The sequence below is a fragment of the Sorex araneus genome, chromosome 6 (genome assembly GCF_027595985.1).
Source record: "Sorex araneus isolate mSorAra2 chromosome 6, mSorAra2.pri, whole genome shotgun sequence".
NCBI classification, from domain to species: domain Eukaryota; kingdom Metazoa; phylum Chordata; class Mammalia; order Eulipotyphla; family Soricidae; genus Sorex; species Sorex araneus.
Window position 1 is genome coordinate 95,082,841 of NC_073307.1, and position 25,550 is coordinate 95,108,390.

General features: G+C 45.4%; 1 protein-coding gene across 2 annotated transcripts in view; it reads right to left on the bottom strand.

The window, feature by feature from the left end:
- The window catches only part of DMC1 (DNA meiotic recombinase 1), a 33,359-nt gene extending 9,984 nt beyond the window's left edge, over nucleotides 1-23,375 (bottom strand). The window contains exons 1-11 of one of the 2 annotated variants that reach the window (XM_004610511.2): nucleotides 23,325-23,375; nucleotides 22,548-22,592; nucleotides 21,354-21,500; nucleotides 17,271-17,353; nucleotides 14,530-14,582; nucleotides 12,115-12,156; nucleotides 9,833-9,905; nucleotides 7,934-8,025; nucleotides 6,807-6,880; nucleotides 6,568-6,682; nucleotides 4,427-4,487 (exon numbers count right to left, since the gene is read on the bottom strand). In XM_004610511.2, coding sequence (XP_004610568.1) covers nucleotides 4,427-4,487; nucleotides 6,568-6,682; nucleotides 6,807-6,880; nucleotides 7,934-8,025; nucleotides 9,833-9,905; nucleotides 12,115-12,156; nucleotides 14,530-14,582; nucleotides 17,271-17,353; nucleotides 21,354-21,500; nucleotides 22,548-22,592; nucleotides 23,325-23,375 — 836 coding nt within the window. The remainder of the gene's footprint in view (nucleotides 1-4,426; nucleotides 4,488-6,567; nucleotides 6,683-6,806; nucleotides 6,881-7,933; nucleotides 8,026-9,832; nucleotides 9,906-12,114; nucleotides 12,157-14,529; nucleotides 14,583-17,270; nucleotides 17,354-21,353; nucleotides 21,501-22,547; nucleotides 22,593-23,324) is intronic. The other variant, XM_004610512.2, reaches the window with a different exon arrangement.
- Nucleotides 23,376-25,550: the final 2,175 nt, after the last annotated feature.

Below are 25,550 nucleotides of genomic sequence, written 5' to 3' on the forward strand. Positions count from 1 at the left end.
ATTATTTCCTTTTTTACCTTTTTCCCTGCTCCCTCTCCCCCTCTCCCCCCTCCTTTCCTCTCTCTCTTCTCTTCTTCCTTTCCTCTTTCCCTTTTTCTACCTCCTCTTTTCTCCCCCCTCTCTCCCTCTCCATTCTCCCTTTCCCTGTCTATCTCCCCTCTCTCCCTCTCTCTTTTTCTCCCTTCTCTCCCCACCTCTCTCTCTCCTATCCCCTTCCTCTCACCCTCCTTCTCTCTCTCCCCTTTCATTGTCTTTGTGTTGTTTTGTGGCCACCCCAGCGAATTCTAGGCCCTATTCCTGGCTCTGTGCTCAGGGATCACTCCTGACAGGGCTCAGGGGACCATAGTGGGTGCTGGGGATTGAACCTGGCTTGGCCACCTGGAAGGCCAGCGCCCTCCCCGCTGCACTCGTGCTCTGGCCCCCTCCTGTCATTGTCGTAGGGAGTCCATTCAAAATGGTTTTATTCTTTCTTAAAACTTTCTACGAGTGAAAGAAAAAAAGCCTTGTCTGACCCAATTCCCACTGATTGCCTTTGCCTCCTAAGCCCGTATCCGTGCTGCCTCAGTGGGCCGTAGGACCCAGGAAGGCAGCCGTGTAGAACCATCACAGGGACAGCTTGTTCACTGGAAGAAGACAGATGTCCAGTGAAGGGAATGAAGGAATTTTCTTTTCTAAGAAGGGGGTGGTCGGCCACAAAGGTTTGGGAACCTCTGCTCCAGGCTGACATCTGGGTCTCTTCACTGTTCCCTCCCCACACCTGAAGAAAGAACATTGTTCTTTAACTTGTACTGTTTTACTTGAATGCAACCCACTTCCTCCCTCTGAGCCAATGAGTCATTCTCTCTTTTTAAAGCGAGCCTTAAAAATTTTCTATTTCTCTTCATTTAAAATTATTCTCTTTGTGAAGTACTTCATGTCCTGTGTATAAAAGGCACCCGATGAAACAGAGAAGACTGCCTTAATCATTCAAGGCCTACAGACCGTGCCTGACCTGCCAAAATGGTTAGTTTTTTTTCAGTTAAATGCAGTGGCTTTTCCTTTTTTTGAAGGGCAACCCCCCAAACCATGCATAGCAGGCTTTGAGGGCCCCCCCCAACCATAATTCTTGGTCAATTAGGCAGGTGGTTCAATGCAAGGACCTAAGAATATGGTGGTTCTCAAATCCTATAATGCTAAGAATTACCTGAACCGCCCCAAGAAATATTCAGGAGGCTTCCAGGGCTGATGCCATGCTCAGGGGACCATGCAGTGCCAAGGGCCAAACTCAGGATAGGCACGTGTGCTAAAAACTGGATTATATTTCCTTCCTTATGGAGGCAAGGCTCTCGGTGACTAGTAAATTCCCAGGACTGAGTATGGTGAGTAGGGCATTTGCCTGGCATGTGGGCAACCCTGGATCCCGCACTCCATATGGTCTCCTGAGCCCCTCCCGGAGTAAATTCCTGAGTGCTGAGTCAAGAGTAACTCCTGAGCATCTGAGTCTGGCCTCTCCCCCCCACAAAAAATAATAATCCTCTGCAGAGTTGTGGGCCTGGTATACTGGTACTTCACCTGGCAGTGCGGGACTGATGAAACCTGGCAGCAGTAGGGGCAGAGGGCGGAGTGTGGTGCTGGGAATCCTATTCGGGACCTGGCACTGTGCCCACCCCTTTGAGCCATTTCTCTAGGCCCCGAATATTATCACTTCATTGCCACCTTCAAAGTAGTAATTGATTAAGCAACACTCTTTTTTTGTTTGTCTTGTATTTGGACCACACCAGCAATGCTTAGGGGTTTCTCTTGGCTCTGCACTCAGGAATTACTCCTGGCGGGGCTCTAGGAACCATTTGGGATTTTGGGATGGGGGGGCAAACCCAGGTTGGAGCGTGCAAGGCAAATGCCCTACCAGCTGTGCTATTGTTCGGCCCTAAGCAAGATCTTTTTTTTTTTTTTTCTTTTTGGGTCACACCTGGCGATGCACAGGGGTTACTCCTGGCTTTGCACTCAGGAATTACCCCTGGCTGTGCTCAGGGGACCATATGGGATGCTGGGATTTGAACCCGGGTTGGCCGTGTGCAAGGCAAACGCCCTACCTGCTGTGCTATCTCTCCAGCCCCCCTAAGCAAGATCTTTAACGGAGACTCAAATCGGTAGATGAAAGCTTATTGTAGAGTAGATATTGACACATTTCAGAAGGTGTCACCCCACAAGTTACTTATTTTTTTTTCCGCTTTTTGGGTCACACTCAGCGATGCTCAGGGGTTACTCCTGGCTTTGCACTCAGGAATTGCTCCTGGCAGTGCTTAAGGGACCATATGGGATGCCGGGGATCGAACCCAGGTCGGCCGCGTGCAAGGCAAATGCCCTACCCGCTGTGCTATTGCTCCGGCCCCCACAAGTTACTTATTAATTACAAAAGGGAAATATCTCTTATGATGATGAAAAAATCTTGTGAACATCCAGTCATGTAATTAAACAAAGTTCCTTCTGTGAAGGACCATATCACTTTTACAGGGTTTGTGGATTGTTTGTTTGTTTGTTTGTTTGTTTTTGTCAAAAAGAGTTTAAGATTTCCCTCCCACCTCTTATCCCTAATATTTTAACATTTTAGTCATGAGGGCCGAGAGATTGTGTGGGAAGTAAGGTGCTTGCCTTACCTGAGGCTTATCCGGGCATCACATAAGGTCCCGCAGGCATTGCCTTGAGCACAGAGCCAGGAATAGTCCCTGAGCACCCATCACCCCTGAGGTGCGGAACAACCCCCACGCCCCATGGCACATTTCTTCAGTAATGAAAAACCTTAGCTCCAAGCTGAGGGATATTCCGTAAAAACGGTGCTTGGTATATGCTCATAATAAGCATTCTCACAATCTCAGCTTAGAAAAGCCTAACAAAGACCCAGGCGAAGCTCTGATGAAGAAGCGCCTAACATGACAACCACATGCAAGGCGTGATCCTCAATTAATCCCCAACCGCCAGCAAAACCACAAAGCCTCCACTGGAAGAGATGTTATTGTGATGACTGGAGATACTGCCACACAATTGTATGTTAGATCGCACCACAAAGCCAGCGCTCCGTTTCCTGAGTGGGATAATTACAGAGTGGCTATGGAAGGGAACGTTCTTTTCCTGAGAAGAGATATGCTCAAGTATTAAGAGGTGAAGTATTATGATGTCTGCAAACAATTCCCAATGGCTCCTGGGATTAAAACTCTCAAGCAGTGGGCTGGGGAGGCAGCTCATCACGGGAGAGTGCACGCTCCGTGTGCAGGGGCTTGGGTGCAAATGCCCACGCTGCCATCCTGGGCACCCTAGGAGCAATGCCAGGTTTGCCCTAACCACTCCCTATCCATAAAAACAAGGGGAGGGCCGGAGGATAGTCCAGGGTGTTTGCCTTGCACGCGGCCAACCTGGGTTCGATCCCCAGCATCCCATACGATCCCCCAAGCACTGCCAGGAGTAATTCCTGAGTGCAAACCAGGAGTAGCCCCTGAGCATCGCTGGGTGCGACTCAAAAAGAAAAAAAAAATTAGAAAAAAAACAAGGGGATCTCAAAGAGTTTACGAGTGTGTGTATGTGTGTGTCTGTGTCTGTGTGTGTGTGGAGAGAGGAAAAATAAGATTTAATACATATGAGAGAAAGAATGTGAGAGAAAACATGGAAAAAATGTTAGCAATTGATGAAATCCAGGTGAATTATTTATGTATGTATAATTATATATAAAATTATGAGTTATATGTATATACGTATAATACATATATTGCAAGCTACCGAGAGTATCGCACCCACATGGCAGAGCCTGGCAAGCTACTCGTGGCATATTCGATATGCCAAAAACAGTAACAATAAGTCTCACAATGAGAGACGTTAGTGGAGCCCACTCGAACAAATCAATGAGCAACAGGATGACAGACGTGACAGTCATGACATATATTGCACTAACATATACCTCAGAGAACTGGACCCTATGAAAAACAGGACGAGAACACTATTTGGGTATCCTAAAGAAGAATCGAAAGAACACCCAGGGATGCTCAAGGGTTATTTCTGCTCTGTATTCAGGAATTACTCCTGGTGGTACTTGGGGGACTATATATGGGATGCCGGGGATTGAACCCAGGTTGGCGGCCATGTGCAAGCCAAGGGCCCTGCCCGCTGTACTATCTCTACAGCCCCTCCCTGATATCCTTTTAATCTTGGAAAGCCCAAAGTGTTTCTGAAAATTGTTAAACTGTTGCTTGATATATTATAGAACTAGAGAAAAATAGATTTTTCTTTAGTAACCTAAGTAGTATCTGCAATTATAAAGTAAAATGTACCGTTCAGCATAACAAAGTATGATATATTTATGTAGACATCAAAACTGATCTTTGGGGGGGTTGGCAGGGAGCAGGGGAAAAATATTCTATTATTTTGGAATTATTTTTTGGAAAAAATTAAGGCTTACGTCATTGTCGCTCCTGGATCAGCAGTCATTTGATTGGTCACAAACACAGCCACATTGTATTCTGCATTAAGATAAAAATCAATAAAGTAATATAAGTAAATTGATAAAGATAATGTAAGATAATTAAAATTCATGATTTAGGTGTCAGAGTTTAGTAATATTGTGCCATGATTTTATAAACAAAATAATCTATTTTTTGTTGATACAGATTGTTTCTTTAAGGTTATTATTGCTATTATTTACAAATCTTATTATCATATTAGGATCAATGTTTTTGGTTTTAAAACATAATTAGATGGGGCTGGAGTGACAGTGCAGCATGTAGGGCGTCTGCCTTGCACGTGCTAACCGGGGTCATATCCCCTGTCATCCCAAATAGTCCCCTGTGCACCACCAGCAGCAATTTCTGAGCACAGAGCCAGGAACAATCTCTGAGCTTTTCTGGGTGTGGCCCAAAAATCAAACAAAAAACCCCAAAACCATAATTAAGGGACCCATGAGAAATAGCTCAGTGGTTGGAGGTCATGCTTTGCATGTGGGAGATTCGATCCCCATGTGGTCCCCTAAGCACCTCCAGAGCAACCCCCGAGCACAGAACTGGGAGTAGCTTACAAGCACCACACAGAGTTGCCCCCGAACTGAAGCAATAATTTTAAGATTAGGGAGATGCTCGAAGGTCCGGAGCGCATGCTGTGCATGAGAAACCCGGGCTCACTCCTTGGCACCTTGCAGTTCACCAACCCCTGCCTGGAGCAAGTCCAAAACAGCGGGCCAGGATCAGCCACAGATTTGCCAGGTACAGCCCAAAACAACCGCAAAAAATCACATTTCCATTGAGAGCATTGGTTTTTGTTGTTTTGCTTTGTGCCACACCCATCGGTGCTAGGGCTTCCTCTGGGGTCTGTGCTCAGGGATCATCACTCCTGGCCGGCTGGGGGTGCTGGTCGGCTGCATGCAAAGCCAGTGCCCTACCTGCTGTGTTTTTTTGTTTTGGATTTGTTTTTTTGTTTGTTTGTTTTTTGGGTCACCCGGCTATGTTCAGGAGTTACTCCTTGTTTTGCACTCAGAATTACTCCTGGTGGTGCTCGGGGAACCATATGGGATGCCGGGGATGGAAACTGGGTCAGCCGCATGTGAGGCAAACGCCCTCCCTGCTGTACTATCACTCCAGCCTCACCAAGATAATTTTGTTTTCTGGGTTTTTTTTTCCATTGGTTGTTTTTTTGGTTTGTTTTGGGGCCACACCGGGTGATGCTCAGGTATCACTGGCTCTACACTCAGGAATCACTTCTGGCAGTGCTTAGGGGACCATTGGGATGCCAGGGATCAAGCCTGGGTTGGCAAGGACAAGGCAAGTTTCTTACCTGCTGTACAATGTTTCAGGCCCCCTAATTTTTTTTAAATGCATCATTTGCAGACATTATTCTGAGTTAATCTTCAAAAGCTATTCAATAAATAATCAGATGTTATGCAGTCAGATATAAGATGTCAAGTAACTGAGTAACTGATGCTTTCTTGATAGAACCATTTACTCCCCAAAAAATTACCTTTTGCTTGTTCCTTAAGCCCATATTCTCCCTTGAACATGAATCTCTCTCTTTCTACTCTTTCTTTGACTCTGAAGAAGACTGTATTCTCTCTCAAACACATCTTCCTCTCTTTCTCTCCCCTCATTTTTTCCAAGTAAATTTCATTCAATAAAATCTATTTGGGGAGTTGGAGTAATAGTAAAATGGGTAAGGTGCTTATCTTGCATGTGGCTAACATGGGTTTGATCCCCAGCATCCCATATAATCCCCCAGCACTGCCAAGAGTGATTTCTGAGCTCAGAATCAGGCCTAATCCCTGAACACCACCAGTGTGGCCCAAAAACTTAAAACTACAACAGCATGGGCCAGAGCAATAGTACAGCAAGGAGGGCATTTGCCTTGCACACGACCAACCCGGGTTCAATCCCCGGCATCCTATAGGATGCCCCAAGCACCGCCAGGAGTAATTCCAGAGTGCAGAGCCAGGAGGAACCCCTGAGCATCACTGGGTGTGACCCAAAAAGCAAACAAAACAAAAAAACCAACATCAACACACATACACACACATCCTATTTTACTTCACTGAAGAAAAAATAAATTTAAATAATTGACCTTCTGAGATTTTTTGCAGTCGTGACAACATCTGGGCCAATTTTTGCTGTCGTTCAGCTAATTCTCCTCGTCCACTGAAATCCACTCGAAACAGTGCCATGATGGAATCAATTACCTGCACCAGGTTAACGTAAAGAGAAGCATTTGGAAATGGGAGAAGTTCATTTGAATCTAAATCAATAGAAGAAAAGGAATGTGCTGAACAACTTGGTGCATGAACAGTATTTAAAAGCTTGTACCAATAGCTTGAAAATGCCAGCTTCTTCATGGAACTTAGCCGCTACGTAATCAAGCAGCTCCATCTGATGTTCACCTGATGGGAAATGCAGAGAAACATTATCAGAGCTGGAATAAGTGCAGGCTATGATGTCCCTGGGAGTCAGCCAAAGCGAGGCCTTGAAGGATTTTATCAATTATTTAGGAATTTATTAAATATGCTTTTGTATTTTGCTCTGGCATGGGCACAAAATTCTGTTATCCAAAACAGAGTATTTCTCTCCATTCCAAAGACCAAGACAGCACAGCGGGTAGGGCATTTGCCTTGCACACAGCCAACCTGGGTTCAATTCTCAGCATCCCATAGGGTCCTCGGAGCACCGCCAGGAGTGATTCCTGAATGCAGAGCCAGGAGAACCCCTGTGCATCACCGGGTGTGACCCAAAAAGAAAAAAAAATCCAAAGACCAAAACATAAATTGAGGGTATTTTCATATCTAAAGACTTATCAGAGGGGCCGGAACGATAGCACAGCGGGTAGGGCGTTTGCCTTGCACGCGGCGACCCGGGTTCAATCCCCGGCATCCCATATGGTCCCCCAAGCACTGCCAGGAGTAATTCCTGAGTGCAAAGCCAGGAGTAACCTCTAAGCATCGCTGGGTGTGACCCCCCCAAAAAAAAAGCAAAAAAAAAAAAAGATTTATCAGAGGAGGAGCTGGAGAGATAGTACAGTGGGTAAGGCATTTGCCTTGTACTCAGCTGAGCCTGGTTGAATCCCCGGCACCCTATATTCCCCTAAGCCTCCACCAAGAGTGATTTCTGAACACTGCTGGTTGTGACCCTCTGCTTATACTTATTAGATGATAAAATTTTGGACTCAATTTTTTAAAAAGTAAAAGAATAATATTCACTTGCCTTGTATGGGCAGACCCAGGTTTAAATCCCGGACACAATATGTGTTCCCCCAAGCACCACTAGGGGTCACTCAAGAACACCTAGCCAGGACTAGCCCCTGAGCACTGCCAGGTATAACTCAAACTGCACCCCCGCAAATCAATAAAAAAGAAAATAGTGTCACGGTATTGTCATTATCATGAAAATAGTGCTGTCAACCTCAAAACAACCCAAGCATCCAAAGGCAAGGGACTTACTCGTATATGCCCGTGCATAAAGGACATTGTCCAGCACTGCATCGTGGTCCACATTGAAGCGATCAGCAATGTCCCGGAGGCGATCTGGACGGCTAGCGCAGACCAAGATTAAGGATCCAAACAATCAATTTCCCCCAAAAGAGTTTAGGCCACACCTAGGAGGATAGTTACCTGCCCTATAAGTCAATTAATAGCAAGGTTAATCAGTGGAACTGTAATAGGTACCCTGACAGAGGGGACGATGCTAAAAATCACTGAAAACCATTACCAGACTTTATATTCCTAAGTGTCTTAATTCGTGACTGTTTCAGTGATGACATTCCTAGAAAGGATGAGGCGGTCATAATGATTTTAAATATAAAATTTTCTCTTCTTCATAATAACCTTGAAAATCAGTTGTTACAGCTTATAGCTTATATTACATTTTACAAATGAGGACGCTGGGCGAGATGAGGCAAATGACTCAGGATTATGTGGCAAATCAATTCGAGGAGAAGAAGCAGCTACAATTTGTGAGGCGCTTTTGTTCTCGGCGCTATAAAAATAGATCTATTCTAGGAATATAATATCACTGAATTATAATTCAAGTCACTTCAAAGTGAGTTAATTCACTCTCTTCATGCTCTTGTTCAATATAAAGTCACTTAATATACCATTAATCCTGTGTTTGACAACAAATGATAAATTTGACATGAACCCAATGGTCAAAATAGTAATTTCAGGGCTGGGGATCTAGCTCAGTGGCAGCAAAAGAGGAGGCTAAGATGGCCCTGGGAGTCAGCCAAAGGGAGTCCTTGAAGGATTTTATCAATTATTTAGAACTTTATTAAATATGCGCTTGTATTTTGCTTTGGTGTAAGCACCAAGTTCTAAAAAAGAATATTTCAGGGCTGGAGCGATAGGACAGCGGGTAGGGCATTTGCCTTGCACACGGCTGACCCCGGTTCGATTCCCAGCATCCTATATGGTCACCTGAGCGCCACCAGGAGTGATTCCTGAGTGCAGCCCCGAAGATATTTTTTTTTTTTTTTGCTTTTTTTTTTTTTTTTTTTTTTTTTGGGTCATACCTGGCGATGCACAGGGGTTACTCCTGGCTCTGCACTCAGGAATTACCCCTGGCGGTGCTCAGGGGACCATATGGGATGCTGGGATTCGAACTCGGATCGGCCGCGTGCAAGGCAAACGCCCTACCCGCTGTGCTATCGCTCCAGCCCCCAACCCCGAAGATATTTTTAAATTTATTCACTCTGTTTTACTCTTTTGGGCCAGCCCGACCATGCTCTGAGCTTACTCCTAGCTTTTTTTACAGGAATGTGGTGCCAGAGATTGAACGGGGGTCCTCTGTGTTCAAGGCAAGTCCCTTTCCCACTGTTCAATCTCTCCAGCCAAGAGGTGAAAACTTTTTTTTTTTAAAAAAAAAAAAGTGATTTGTGGGACCGGAGCGATAGCACAGCGGGGAGGGCGTTTGCCTTGCACTCGGCCGACCTGAGTTGGATCCCCGGCATCCCATATTGTCCCCCGAACACCGCCAGGAGTAATTCCTGAGTAGAGAGCCAGGAGTCACCCCTGAGCATACCAGGTGTGACCCAAAAAGTAAAAGTGATTTGAGAACAACCAGGAATTACTTTCCCTTTGGCTTTTTCCATCACTCTTGGTTTCTGTTATTGTTTTGTCTTGTTTCGTGGTGCCAGGGATTGACGCCAGGGCCACTCATTCTCATGGCAACTGCTCTGCCCCGAGCTACATACTCAGCCCCATCGCTCAAAAATAATGACTCTTATCCTTATTGCTGATTTAAGGGATAATCTACAAAAATGAGACATTTCAATCAAAAGCTTTGAAAGTGATATTACTCAGTCACACTATTATGTTAGCGACTTGTTTAAATAAAAAGGTTACAAAGTGTTTTCTGTGTCAATGAAGATAATCTTTCCTCCAGAGTAGCCACCAGCTCCTGGAAGTTGAGCAGTCACTGGGAAACAATGAAAAATTCATATTAATAGGAGTGAATAAACTGTACAGATGAATATATAAATTAACACAGGATTTATCCTGCTAGTAACTCTTCTAACCAATCTAGTAATCACAATCCTTTAGTTTCTAAAAGTGATAAAATGATAAATACTCTGTCAGTGCTGCAATAATTCAACAAAGAACCTCCCTATCCTGGGCCAGGGAGAAAGCACAGTGGGCAGGTGTTTGCTTTGCATGCAGCCAACCTGGATTTAAGCCCCACATCATGTATTGTCACCTGTGCCCAGCCTGGAGCTATGCCAAGCTCAGAGCCAGGAGTAAGTTTTGAGCACTGCTAGATGTGGCCAAAACAAACGAGAAAAGGTTATTTTCTGGGTGGAGTGATAGTACAGCAGATAGGGCATTTGCCTTGCACATGGCTGATAAAGGTTCAACCCCCGGTATCCCATAAGGTACTCAGAGCACTAGCAGGAGTAATTCCTAAAATCAGAAATTCAAAGCCAGGAGTAACTCCTGCGCATCACCAGGTGTGACCATTTTCTCACTATGGGGGATAATGCTGAAAGCTTTTTTTTTTCTTTTTGGGCCACACCAGGCGATGTTCAGGGGTTACTCCTGGCTCATGTACTCAGGAATCACTCCTGGCAGTGCTCAGGGAACCATATGGGATGCTGGGAATTGAACACGGGTCAGCCACGTGCAAGGCAAACGCCCTACGCACTGTGCTATCACTCCAGCCCCAATGCTGAAAGCTTTTTAAAGAACAGAAGATGTCATGCCGATTTGAGCAGCTCCTTTATCCGCACTCCGTGAGCACGTGGGAGCAGATCAAGCGTTGGCGTTTTTGTCTCGGATGGGCTTAGGTGGGCAGAAGGCAAACTTTACATAGATCTGATAAAGTACGTGTGAGAAAGTAATGATCAGCAGCCCGGGCTGACAGACCAGTTGTCTGGTCTGCCCCTGGGCTTGGTTCTATCAACCCTGAAACGGGGAGTGTCTCACGGAGTTGGCATACAAGATGTCATTCCATGGAATGTGACAGTTCTGGCTAATGAGGCCCACGGGGAACTGAGTAGCCCAAAGACTGTCCAGAATTAAAGCCTGTACCCATTTGAAAGAATCCATTTTTAACTTCTTTTTTTGTAGGAAACAAAATCCTTTAAATATAAATATATATATATATATATTAGTTCAAAAGTGACAGTCCAAAAGTAATAGATTTTTTTTTTTTGCACCACACCTGGTGATGCACAGGGGTTACTCCTGGCTCTGCAATCAGAAATTACTCCTGGCAGTGCTCAGGGGACTATATAGGATGCTGGGAATTGAACCCAGGTTGGCCACATGCAAGGCAAACGTCCTACCTGCTGTGCTATTGCTCCAGCCCCGATATTTTTTATTTTTTTATTTTGGGGTCACACCCAGCGATGCACAGGGGTTACTCCTGGCTCATGCACTCAGGAATTACCCCTGGCGGTGCTCGGGGGACCATATTGGTTGCTGGGAATTGAACCCCGGTTGGCTGCGTGCAAGGCATACGCCCTACCCCACTGTGCTATCGCTCCAGCCCCCAGCCCCAATATTTTTTATAATAATAGTTTTATATATATATATAAATATTACTCCAGGGCTGGAGAGATAGTACAGGGGTTAAGGCGCTTGCCTTGCAGGCAGCTGATTCTGTAGGACCCAGCACTGCATGTAAACTCCTGAGCACCACCAGGAGTGACCCCTGAGCCAGGAGTCAGCTCTGACACTGCTGGGTGTGGCCCCCAAACAGAAATAAACAAATGAAGCATGCTTCCAGCCTATTGAGCTACCTTTCCAGCTTGTAAGTTTTTCTGAGGACCAACCTTACTCAACATGAAGTAAAGGGTTCCTGGCCGTGCTAGATATTGTGACATTATTATAGATAGGATACAGGAAAGATGAAACGAGGAAAATCGGGACAGTGAATGCTTCTCCTCACCAAAACAGTCCTTTATATTCTATTTTAGAGTGTTCTTGGTGTAGCACACTACAGAACCACAAGTTCAAAGAGTCACTCTGGCATCTGCGTCATGATGGGCAGTTTACCTGTTTTGGAACTTTAGTTTCTTCGTAAATTTGGCCAGCTACGCAAAATTCTAGTAAATACCAGTCAGTTACAAAGTAGATCAGGAAGTGACAGCAAGTATTGTTAATTTCTTATAATTATTTTTTCTTACCACAGAGAGTATGAGAGAGCTGGGTCTTTCCAGTGCGAAATTCTGTAAAACAAAAGAAAATCCACAGAATTAATACTAGATATTTTCATAAATAATAAACTATGGTTCAGAGCCTTATTACTGGGGTTTTTTGTTTGTTTGCTTGCTTGTCTTGGGTTTGTGGGCCACACCTGGCAATGTTCAGGGGCTATTCCTGACTCTGTGCTCAGGATTGACCCCTGGCAGTATTCAGGGGAAATGTGGTGCCAGGGATCAAACTGGGATCAGCTGTCACTGTCACTGTCATCCCATTGCTCATCGATTTGCTCAAGCCAGAACCAGTAACGTCTCCATTGTGAGACTTGTTGCTACTGTTTTTGGCATATCGAATATGCCACAGGTAGCTTCCCAGGCTCTGTCGTGCGGGCAGGATACTCTTGGTAGCTTGCCAGGCTCTCCAAGAGGGGCGGAGATATCGAACCCCGGTCAGCCGCGTGCAAGGCAAGCACCCTACCCACTGTGCTATCCTCCCGCCCGGGATCAGCTGTAGGCTAGGTAAGTGCCTTAACCTTTGTACTATCTCTTTGGCCGAGAATCTTGTTTTCTTTTTTAATTATTAAATCTCAGTGTCATGAATGGATTCTACATTTCTGAATACTGTGAGTACAAATAACTTTGGTTTTTTCTTTTCTGTAGCTGGGATCAAAGGTGTTTTTTTCACAGAACTATCCTTCAGATAAAATGAGTAATTTAGTAATTCAAGGCTGTGACTTGAGTCACATTTCTCACACTTATGTGATGTGTGTTTGAACCAAGGTATTGCAGATAGACAAAGACAGAGTTTAAACCAACTTTTCCTTAAGCAAAGTCTTACAAATGAAAGTTTCAGATCCAATAAGAGGGAAAACTTGGTTTCTTCCATGGAAATGAGATCCTCAAGAGGGAGCTAAAGGAGCCTCAGAATGGAGGATGGCCTGGATACCAGGCCCACAGAACCACAGGTTACAATTAAGCAGTAATATATCAGTAAGTACTCTGTCACTGTCACTGTCATCTCGTTGCACATTGATTTGCTCAAGCAAGCACCAGTAACATCTCCATTCTGAGACTTGTTGTTACCGTTTTTGGTGTATCAAATACGCCGCGGGTAGCTTGCCAGGCTCTGCCGTGCAGGTGGGATACTCTCAGTAGTTTGCTGGGCCCTCCGAGAGGGGTGGATGAACTGAACCCGAGTCGGCTCGAGCAAAGCAAATGCCCTACCCGCTGTGCAAGTAAATGACTAAGACTGAGAGAGAAAGAATAAAATAAAAGAAATAAAGAACTCAAAATCGGGGCTGGAGCGATAGCACAGCGGGTAGGGTGTTTGCCTTGCACGCGGCCGACCCGGGTTCGATTCCCAGCATCCCATATGGTCCCCTGAACAGCTCCAGGGGTAATTCCTGAGTTCAGAGCCAGGAGTAACCCCTGAGAATCGCCAGGTGTGACCCAAAAAGAAAAAACAAAACAAACAAACAAACAAAAAACTCAAAATCAACAGAAGTACGAACAACAAAATCACAAGATTTAACTTCCTGGGATTGCAAATGCAGGAATTATGAGACACAACAGTTAAAAAAAAAAAGTATGTGCAAATTGGTTTTTGAATAAAGTATTTAATTAGTAAGAGAAAAATCTAATTTCTGTTCATGGAATATGATGTGTGTGATGTGTGTTCTTAAAAATGAGGTATGTCTTGGGTCTGGAGCAACCTTGCACGCGGCTGACCCAGGTTCGATTCCCAGCATCCCATATGGTCCCCTGCACACCGCCAGGAGTAATTCCTGAGTGCAGAGCCAGGAGTAACCCCTGTGCATTGCCGGGTGTGATTCAAAAAAAGTTAAAAAAAAAAATGGTCTTTCTGGGCTGGAGCAATAGTACAGTGGGGAGGACATTTGACTTGCAGGCATCTCATCTAGTCCTCTGAGCACTGCCAGAAGTGATTATTGAGTGGAAAGCCGGGAGTAACCCTGGAGCCCCGCTGGGTGTGGCCCCCAAGCCAAAAAAAATATTTTGAAAAAGAAGAAAAAGAGGAGCTGGGGCGACAGCTCAGTGGGTAGGGTGTTTGCCTTGCACGCAGCCGACCTGGGTTCGAATCCCAGCATCCCATATGGTCCCCTGAGCACCGCCAGGGGTAATTTCTGAGTGCAGAGCCAGGAGTGACCCCTGTGCATCACTGGGTGTGACCAAAAAACTAAAAAAAAAGAAGAAAAAGAAAATGCCAATAAAACCTATTATTCATGTTAAATTATATTTTAATCCCAGCCCAGATTAATTCTGTCTTAGTAATTAAAATAAGTTCCAAAATGATACATTTTCTGAATTTTTTGTTTAATTAGATGCATTTGTGTTTATATCGATGAGTATTTTCCATATAACAAAATATTTGGTTCTACCCACCTCCGAAAGCTTCTGTGATTGCCATGCTCTCAATGCCACCCCCAAGCAACTTACTGGAAATAGAAAGTAAGCATTAGTAATAGGAACAGAAATAGAGACATTGAGAAAGGAGAAAAATGTTAACATCATTAGCAGCATTTCTCTCTCTCTTTCCCTCCGTCCAGTCATCCATCCATCATAAATATCAGCTCCTGGCTGAACACATGGCACTCGTTTGGATCACAGATTCTTCTCTATGGGCAATGAACCAACCACACAATTTATAAGCCATTCTGGGTACCGATAAATGGACTATAAAGACCTAATGACTCAATGTTCTTTATCAGTGAACTGGAATTTAAATAAATGGCCTGTTACTAACTATGTGTGTGTGTATGTGTGTGTGTGTGTTGGTACTGTTTCTAAAAATCAACTAGTCAAGTTTTTAAAAAGTATCCTGAGAAACAGCAAATCATTGCACTCCTTGTTGGTTAAAAGAAGATAATTTCTTACTTTGTAGTGTTGTATTGATCAAATAAAGCATACAAAGCCTTTCCATAGGAAAGAGTTCATAGTGAATGACTTTCTTATTTAAGATTGGGTTTGGTGGGAACCAAAAATATAAATGGAAGCAGAAGGCAGAGCAATCATACAGAGGGTGTGGGTGCTTGCCTTGCATGTGAACTGACCCAGATTCAATCCCCAGCACCCCTTGTGGTTCCCAAGCCTGCTAGGAGTGATTCCTGAGTTCAAAGCCAGGAATAAACCCAAGTACTCACTGCTGGTGTATCCAAAAAAACAAATTTTTTTAATTAAAAATTTTGTGTGTGTGTGTGTGTGTGTGTGGTTTGGGGTTTTTTCGTTTTGGTCATACCTGGCAGTGCTCAGAGAACCATATATAGGATGTCAGGGATTGAGCCCGGTCAGACACGTGCAAGGCAAAAGCTTTTCCCACTGTACTATCGCTCCAGTCCCTGAGATTTAAAAAAATTTAAGTATAGGGGCTGGAGAGATAGGAGTAATTCCTAAGTACGAGCCCAAGAGTAACCCTTGAGCATAGCAGGGTATAGCTCCCAATCAAATAAATAAATAAATACATTTAAATATAAATGGAGGCAACGTTGAAAGTTATTCATAGATTCATCCAGATGCACTTGAATGAGAGAAACAGCCCAACAGGTTGTAGCTCAGAGGCAGAGCACTTGCCTTGCATGTGTGAGAACCTGGGGTTCACTCCCTGGCATCAGGGGGAGAGAGACAGAAAGAGAAAACATCAGACAAAATTTCCAGTTTATCTGAAGTCTGAGGAGTTGTTATTTTAGGGTCATACTCAGAAGACTCAGGGGCTACCCTGGACTCAGGGGTCACTCTCCATAGGACTTCGGGACCACGTGATGATGGTGATCAAACCAGCCTCCTGCAGGCAAAGCACAGGCTGTATCCCCTCCAACTATATCCTGGGCTCTGATTTGCAGCGCTTTGGGGGGGGTTGTTTTCAGACCACACCCAGTGATACTCAGGCCTTACTCCTAACTCTGCACTCAGGGATCACTCCTAGACGTGCTTGGGGGACCATACGGGGTGTCAGGGATCAAATCCAGGCCAGCTGCAAGCAAGGCAAGCACCCTACCCACTCCCACTGTATTATCACTCTGGTCCCTGATCTGCAATCAATCTTAAATCAGCTGAAAAGCTAATCAAAATTTTTACCTGAAAGGGTACTCAAAATGATTTGGAATAGCATAATTGTTCCTTTTGTGAAACTCAAGAAAATTTAGAATTAAATATAGAAATAGTGTTTTTAAATCTAGACAGCTTTAAAAATAGAGACGTAAATCAAACCCACAGATTACTATTTTCATATTAAATTTGGGAATAATCTGTGCATAGCTGTTATTTTAGAACTTCTAAAGTTGAAGAGTATTTGACCTTTTTATAATAACAGATTAGCCTGTAGTTGATTAGATGGTATAGACCTGCAGTTTTTAAGTTGGTAACTAAGTTTGTACATCGTGTTTGAGCATTTCATTTTAAGTCTATCTAAAGTTCACTAAACCTAAACATTTTAATTTATTAGATTTAAAAAGGACATTTAAGTAACTGAGAAGATTTTAATAAGATAAAATAATGAAAATTTAATAAAAATAAATATATAAAATATTTTCAACAAATTATAATTAAAATTTTAACATAATTTAAACATGTTATAGACAACTTATAAAAACGTAACGATCTTCAGAGATAGTACAGAAGATAAGGCACTTGCCTTGCAAGCAGCTGACCCTTGTCCAGTTCCAGGCACTGTATATGGTCCCCTGAGCCCTGCCAGGGTCATTACTGAGCAAAGAGCCAGGAATAGCTCCCCTGAGCACCACTAATTGTGGTCCCCAAATTTCCCCCAAAAAAATGTAAAATAAATTCCCCTTGAAATTTGTTTCCAGGACTGGAGCAATAGTACAACGGGTAGGGCGTTTGCCTTGTATGCGGCCGACCCGGGTTCAATTCCCCAGCATCCCATATGGTCCCCAAGCACCGCCGGGAGTAATTCCTGAGTGCATGAGCCAGGAGTAACCCCTGTGCATGGCTGGGTGTGACCCAAAAAGCAAAAAAATAAAAAATAAAAAAAAAGAAAGAAATTTGTTTCCCTTAGGACCAGAGAGATAGCTCAACAGTTCCCTAGACACCACTCAGAACAACAGAGGAAAATAAATATAGTACTTCAAGACAGTGCTTATTGATGATGGAAAGTAAGAGAGACATACTCAAATTCCTGGCTTCCCGTAGTGATATGGAATACCATCTTCCTCTTCTCACTATACTCAAATGCTGTCAGGAATCCCGGTTCCTATAGAAACACAAGGAAGGAAAGGCTCAAAAAGGGCAGATGATGATGTTCTTAATTTCAAATGCTGTCCAAAATTATATCCTTGATTGCCAAAGTATAAGTCAAGTATTTGATTATAAGCTACAGTTCATTCATCTTTATTTAGTTGTTTTGGGGCCACAACCGGTGCTCAGGAATAACTCTTGGCTCTGCACTCAGGAATTACTTCTTCCAGTGCTTGGGGCCATGTGGGATGTGAGAATTAAACCTGGGTCAGCGACATGCAAGGCACTGTGGCCTTACCCAGTGTACTATCTCTCCAGCCCCTCATTTACCTTTAAAAGCAGCACAAGATTGTGCTGAAGCAATAGCACAGCGGGTAGGGCATTTGCCTTGCAGGTAGCCGACCCGAGTTCGATTCCCAACATCCCATTTGGTTCCCCGAGCACCACCAGGAATAATTCCTGATTGCATGAGGCAGGATTAACCGTGTGTGACCCCAAAATAGGCAAAAAAAATTTTTTAAAGTAGCACAAGATCAGGCTGGAGAGATAGCTCAAAGGGCTGTAGCACATACTCTGCATGTGGGAGATCCAGGTTCTATTTCTGGAAAGCTTGGTGCCCCAAGCACTGCTGGGAGCAACCTCTGCGCACTGAGTTGGAAGTAAATCCTGAGAGCTACTATATATGACCCCCCCAAGAAAAGGGGAGGAGCCGGAGCGACAGTATACCAGGGAGGGCATTTGCCATACATGCAGCTGACCCAGGTTCGATCCCCGGCACCCCAGATGGTCCCCTGAGCATGACCAGGAGTAATTTCTGATGCAAAGCCAGGAGTAACCCCTGAGCATCGCAAGATATGACGCCAAAACAACAACAACAAAAGGGGAGTCAGAGATTTCTGAATCAATGATTCAGTTGATTTCATCCAAGAGCAAAATGCTTCCTCTTTAGGAGTTGCAAGGAGCACAGAAATTCCAATTTTCACTACCCATGAGACAGCTTTTTCCCCACACCACATTTACCACTTACGTGCAGATGAGCCACATATAGGGTAATGCTACTGACCCCTGATGGGATTGGATGTATTTTCCCACTTGGTTCTTATATACTGTGACAGTGTTTCTCAGGCTCTGGGGATGTTGAAAGCAAGAGTTGGGGCAGTGTGGGGGGTGTAAAAAGACTCTGACTTATTCCACCTCAGAGAGCCTCTCTCTCACCCGCCCCTCTCCTCTCTGGCTTTCGCTCTATCTCTATCTTTCATTTCTTTCTAAAACATACAGCTTTAGGGGCTGGAGAGACAGTACAGAGATTAAAGTGCTTGCAAGAAGTCAACCCCAAGTCAATCTCCAGCACTATGTAGGGTCCCCGGGAGCACCACCAGGAGTGATCCCTGAGCACAGAGCCAGGACTAACCCAGAAACAAAATCAAAGGAGCCGGAGCGATAGTACAGCGGGTAGAATATTTTCCTTGCATGTGGCTGACCTGAGTTTGATCCCCGACATCCCATATGGACCCCCCAGCACTGCCAGGAGTGATTCCTGAGTACAGAGCCAGGAGTAACCCCTGAGCAATGCTAGGTGTGACCCAAAAAAGCAAATAATAATAATAATTCTAAAATAAAAACAAACAGTTTTAGTTAAAAAATTATTAGATTCTGAGCCCTTGGGTGCAGGGCTCAAGGAGAGGGATACTATTCTTTGGGAATGGGATTTAGTTTTCAAAGAATAAAGATTAGCTCTGTGCCAGTAGCCCTTGAGAAGGCTCAAACGGCTGCAACCACATGCTTGCTTGAGGGGGTCCCAGGTTCGATCCCCATCACTGCATGGTCTTCGAGCACCACAGGGAATGGACTCTCAGCACCACACCAGGGGTCGCCTCTGAGAACCTCCAGGTGTGGCCCTAGAACAAAAAACAATCAACTAAACAAAAAGTCAAACACTTCAGAGCTGCAAGTAGCAGCTTCCTGAATCCTAGGGTTGCCTCGCCGCTTCCTTAGGCCCCAGAGAGCTCAGGCACTAGCCTGTGAGGATTCGGCCTGAATGTACTAGAAGCGACAATTGAGCTGGTTCAGAGGGTGCGACTGGGTCCTTTTCAGGTTCAGAACGGTGCTGCCATGGGTCTTACTCTCACGCCTGGCTCGCCTCTAAGGAAGGAAACCAACGACTTGGTGCTTAAGGAGAGCCAGGAGGGCTGGGATGGCACCAGACACACAACTACAGAAAAGGGGCCGCCTGGTCTTCAGCAAAGGAGACCTGATAACTATCATTTCTGTCCCTACAACTGGTGTCCCCAAAGTACGCACATGGGGTGGGGATAAAGCAGTATGTCTGTGCTTGGGGCTTCTCGGCTACGCAGCTCTCTCGATATCTACGGGCCAGTGAGAGCGCCTGGCTCAGCTCAGCGGCTTCGAGCAGGACTGGCACAGCGGCATACCCTGGACCCAAACACCATTTATCCTTTTTTACTTTTTTTTTTCTTTTTGAGTCACACTTGGCAATGCTCAAGGGTTACTCCTGGTTCATGGACTCAGGAATTAGTCCTGGCGGTGCTCAGGGGACCCTATGGGATGCTGGGAATCGAACCCGGGTCGACCGCGTGCAAGGCAAGCACCCTACCCGCTGTACTATCACTCCAGCCCCTACTTTTCCTTTTTGAGCCACACCCAGTGGTGCTCAGGGCTCACGCCTGACTCGGCACTCAGGGATCACTCCTGGTGAGGCTGAGGGATCCTAAAGAGGGCCAGGCATCAAACCCAGGTCAGCCAGGTGTAAGGCCAACTCCTTCCCCACTGTACTCTCTCTCCGACTCTTATTCATCTTTATTTAATTTATATATTTATATTTTTTAGCATGGCAGAGCCTGGCAAGCTCCCTGTGGCATACTTGATATGCCAAAAACAGTAACAACAACAGGTCTCATTCCCCTGACCCTGAAAGAGCCTCCAAACGTTGGGAAAGATGAGTAAGGAGAGGCTGCTAAAATCTCAGGGCTGGAACGAACAGAGATGTTACTGGCACCCGCTTGAGTAAATCGATGAACAACGGGATGACAGTGATTTTTCCTTTCAGTGATATATTTTGTTTATGTTTCGGCTATGGGGCCACACTGGGCTGTGTTACTCCTGGATCTATGCTCAGGGGTTACTCCTGGTGGGACTCAAAACCAGGTTAGCCACATACAATGCAAGTGCCTTTCCCATTGTACTATCTCTCTAGCATTCTTTTTCTTTTATACTCTTTTTTTTTTTTTGCTTTTTGGGCCACACCCTGTGATGCTCAAGGGTTACTCCTGGCTCTTCACTCAGGAATTACTCCTGGTGGTGCTTGGGGGACCATACGGAATGCCTGGGATTGAACCTGGGTCAGCCACATGCAAGGCAAATGCCCTCCTCGCTGTACTATCACTCTGGCCCCAGCCAGCACTCTTTAAAAATCCAGTCCTCTCTTACCAAAGGACCTACACCAGAAGAGAAAGTATTATTTGAAAAGACAATGGGAAAATAATGCGGAGAAAGAGAGAAAACAAAGATGATAAAGAAGAAAGGGGCAGCGAAACAGAAAGGAGAAAAAAAAAAGTCTGATAAAGATAAAAAAAAAAAAGTTGGGGCTGGAGCGATAGTATAGCAGGTAGGGTATTTGCCTTGCACGCTTCCCACTGGGGTTCGATCCCCAGCATCCCATATGGTTCCCGGAGCACTGCCAGGAATAATTCATGAATGCAAAGCCAGGAGTGACCCCTGTGCATCACCTGGTGTGACCCAAAAAGAAAAAAAAAACAGATAAAAAGTTTTGGGGAAAAACAATGATCTCATAGTGCTCCAGATCTTTGAAACCTGTGTCAATCTTCAGCAATGAATTGTTGTTATTTTGAGACTGAAGTGATACAAAATTATTATGGGAGGTATAATGCTGTTATCTGTGGGATCTGAGAGTTCCTACAACAGTTTCTAGCATTCACAATGAGAAAGTTCACAGGCAATCACATGGACCTTGAAAGTTACAAGAAAGATGTGCTTACAATGAGTTTGTTGGCTGCCTCTTTAATCTTATCCACTTTGGCTTCTGAAAGGCCTTTGACATTGCAGAGGGCTCTCCTTGTGGTCATCTGTATTCCTTTGACGGTACAGATTCCCACTGACTTCAGTTTCTTAATGTCAGCCACGTTCTGAAAATAAAAGGATGGGTGTAATGGACTGATGAAATGCCAGCCTGAAAGACTCCCGTACTTTTATGTCCATCTTCCTCTACCCCGATGCCAATTTTATTCAAGCAGCCAGGTGGAGCCCACCCACCATGTAGCCAAATGTTCTGGAAAAATCTGAGTAGAACATACCCAGCACGTTGCCAAATGTTCTGGCTGTGCCCTGATTTCCCAAGAATGTTAGGAGACCATGGCAATGAAACAAGGAACTCAGAAAGAAAGCTTATTGGTAGAGAAACTAACAAATTTATCACACATTCACCCATCAATTCAGCTTCTCTTTTTCTTTTTTTGCTTTTTGGGTCACACCCGGCAATGCACAGGGGTTCCTCCTGGCTCTGCACTCAGGAATGACTCCTGGCAGTGTTTGAGGGACCCTATAGGATGCTGGGAATCGAACCCGGGTTAGCCGTGTGCAAGGCAATCACCCTCCCTGCTGTACGATCACTCTAGCCCTGGTTCAGCTGCTCTTTTACAGAACTTCATTCCCAATATGTTCTTAATGCTCCCACCCCACCCCACCACACCCCACTGTTCTTGGGGAAGGCAAATAATTACATCAACAAAGGGCAAGGATTTTTCTCTTACTCCAATTTTCCAAATCCAAGTAAAGGAGACTACATATAAAGACTTCAGCAGGGACAGGCTTTACTATCAAGTGACTGCTGTGGAAATCCATCTAATTTGTTATTTAAAATCTGGATTTCTTCCCGTGTAATCATCTGACACATAATTCAATTTTCAGAAGGTGAAGACACAGATGCAGATACATGTCTTGACCATTTCTAGTTGGGCCAGTGATTCTCAATCAGGGACAATTTACCTCTTGTGGGCATTTGATAATGTCTGGGGACGATTTCGGATGTCATTACTGGAGGGGTGCCACATCCTAAAATGGAAAGAACTACCCCATCGCCCCAACAAAGAACTGCCTAGCCCAAATGTCAGTTGACTGAAGGCTGGGAAATCCAAATTTGGACAATTTCACAGTACGTTTGAAAAAGTACTTACAATTCCATGTTTCTGCAACAGGTCAATGTCTTGAAACAAAGAGTCCTAAACCATATGGAACAGGAAAAAAAGGGAGTTTTGGTTCTTCACATCAAACTGTAAACTTCTTAGGATGTTATGAGTCACACCAAAATATCTAGAATTTCATTTCTCTAAACAGGCTGAAGTGAGATTAATGTTGCTTGTTTGTTTTTTGAGCGTTGGGCCATGTCTGGTGATATTCAGGAGTTTTTCCTGGCTCTATGCACAGTTTTTCCTGGCGGTTCTGGGGGATCATATGTGCTGATGGGGATCAAACCAGGGTCAACTGCATGGAAGACAGCGCCTTAACCACTATATTATCTCCCCAGTCTAGGATCAATGCTTTCTCAATCAGATTACTACAAATTTAGGAGAGGCATCAATATTAAAAGGTCCAGGAGACAAATATTTTTCCCTGGCCTCTTCCAATTTAAGCCCTAACCCAAAGGAGTGGAACAAGATTTAAACCTATTTAAGGTTTTCTCAGCTCTCTTCCCTGCAGACCTTGAATTCCTTCCTCTATTTGGTACCAGTCTGGCCACACCAGTTGTTAAGTTACTAAAATACATTCCTGCCAGTTGCTAACTAGCTAATCTTAGCCCTTGTTGCCAATCAAATCATTACATATCTGTAATATCGCCCCTCTCTGGAATTATGTTTTCTCTACTCAGCAGTTTCCAGAAATAGAACAGAGAAGGCACTTCATCTTTGCGAAATGACTGAGCATCTATATAGCTTTCAACATTTTAGCCATACCTCATCCTCCTGGAGTCCAGATTCTTCCGTTACAACTTGATCCTCCTTCATAATGAAAGGTGAGCAGCAGAAAAATAATCTCTAGCCTGAGAAAAGAGAAATATTATTTAATAAATGGACAAACCATATAGCATAAAACCCTCACCACATAGACCTCCTTGGTTTTATTTCAAGTCATCAGAGACCAGAAATAATAAGAGAAAAAAAAAAAGGCCTGGCCGACCTATCTCCCCTGAGCAGGGCATGTGGCATTCTTTTGTGGGTGGGTGTCAGGGTGAAGGGCGTGGGCTGAGCAATTTTCTTCCCTCTTGCTTCAAAACTGCTCACTTTCTGCTGTTTTGTTTTGTTTTGTTTTGTTTTGTTTTGGGGGCATCAGCAGCTGTGCTCAAGGCTTACTCCTGATTCTGTGCTCAAGGATCACTACTGGTGGTGCTTGGGGGACCATATCTGATGCCTGGAATCAAACTGGAATCAACTACCCACTATACTATCTCTCCAGCCCCCTCACTCTTTATGAACTTATTTCCTATCTGTCACTTAATCCACCATCTGAGAACCTTCCCTATTGGGATGTTATTCAGAACTGTAGCTTGCTACAGCTTTCATGACTATATGAACAACTAAGAACTTTAGCCTTCTATCGTTCTTCCTGTAGAACTCCGAATGTCCCTCCTTCACTCTTTCTAAGCACACTGACTTTTTGTTTTTTGTTCTTTAGGTCACACCCAGCGATGCTCAGGGGTTACTCCTGGCTCTGCACTCAGGAATTACCCCTGGCAGTGCTCAGGGGACCCTATGGGATGCTGGGAATTGAACCCGGGTCGGCCACGTGCAAGGCAAATGCCCTACCCGCTGTGCTATCTCTCTCCAGCCCCTAAGCACGCTGACTTGTAACATCAGATCAGTGTGGGTTTTTTTTTCTCTGCTTTTTGGGTCACACCCGGCGATGCTCAAGGATTACTCCTGGCTCTGCACTCAGGAATTACTCCTGGCGGTGCTCCAGGGACCCTTTGGGATGCTGGGAATCGAATCTGGGTTGGCTGTGTGCAAGGCAAATGCCCTCCTCACTGTGCTATCGCTCCAGCCCTTCAACCAGTGTCCTTCAACCACCTACACTGCCAATCCACAGGTGTAGACAGTTGAAGAAAGCTGCATTAGAAGGAGTTTGTTCCCTCACCAAGCCCCCGGGGCCTCACATGTACATTCTCTTGCTTAGCCCCATTCCTCATCTATAGCAGTTTGTTGGTTTGGGGGTGGGGAAGAATCTCCCAAGCGGTTCTTAGAAGCCCAAGGCCCCTCCCTCCCTGTGATTCTCAGCCATCACGAGGTGCATAACGAGGGCCCAACAATGCCGTGCTGGGATTATCCCTGACACCCTAACGGTGCCCCTCCAGCCCACCTCCCTTTTACACTCTCTCCAGCCCAGCAGTAGTTTTTGAATCCCGTTTTCTCTGCAAGGCCACGTGCTTTTTTGGGTTTGGGTTTGGGTTTGGGTTTGCTTTTTCGGCCACACCCCGCCTGGCTCAGGGGGACCATATGTTGTTCTGAAAACTCCAACGCAGGTCAGCCACGTGCGAGGCAAGCGCCTTCCTGCTGGATTCTCGCCTGTCCAAACCAGGTTTCATTGTTGGGGTTTCTGAAGGGGAGCCGCCCCCGGCCGTGGGTTCAGGGATCACTGCCAGCAGGGTTCAGGGGACCCTCTGTGGTGCCCGCGATGCACCCCTGCACTGTCTCTCGGGGACCCCCCCCTTCTTTAGAACAAAGCAGTGGCCCGTTCCAGCTCCTCACTGATCCCTTAAGAACAAACCACGAAGGTGGCGGTGGTCTCGCTCCCGGCCCCCCTCAGTGGAAAGTGTCGGGGGGGCGCAAAGCGACGGAAGCGGGAAACCGCGCTCTCCAGGAAGGCCCCCCTCAGACAGCGGAGCACCCCGAATTCCTCCTCGGTGTTCCCAGCTCTCCTCGCCTCGACACAGCGGGAAGAAGGTTCTCGAACTCTCTCGAGCACCGTGAGGGGTTGGTCACGGGGCTGCCCCTGGGGGTGCGAAGTGCGATCCCCCGTCACCCTCGACGCCTCCTCAGCGAGCTCTGCAGACGGGGTGCGTGGCGAGGGCCGATGGGGGGATGCGACATCTCCCCGTCACCCTAATTCCCTCATCGGCCGAGGGGGCGCCTCGAGCCCCCGGGGGGGGGCTGCCTTGAAGGGGCATTTCCGCACCCCAGTAGCCC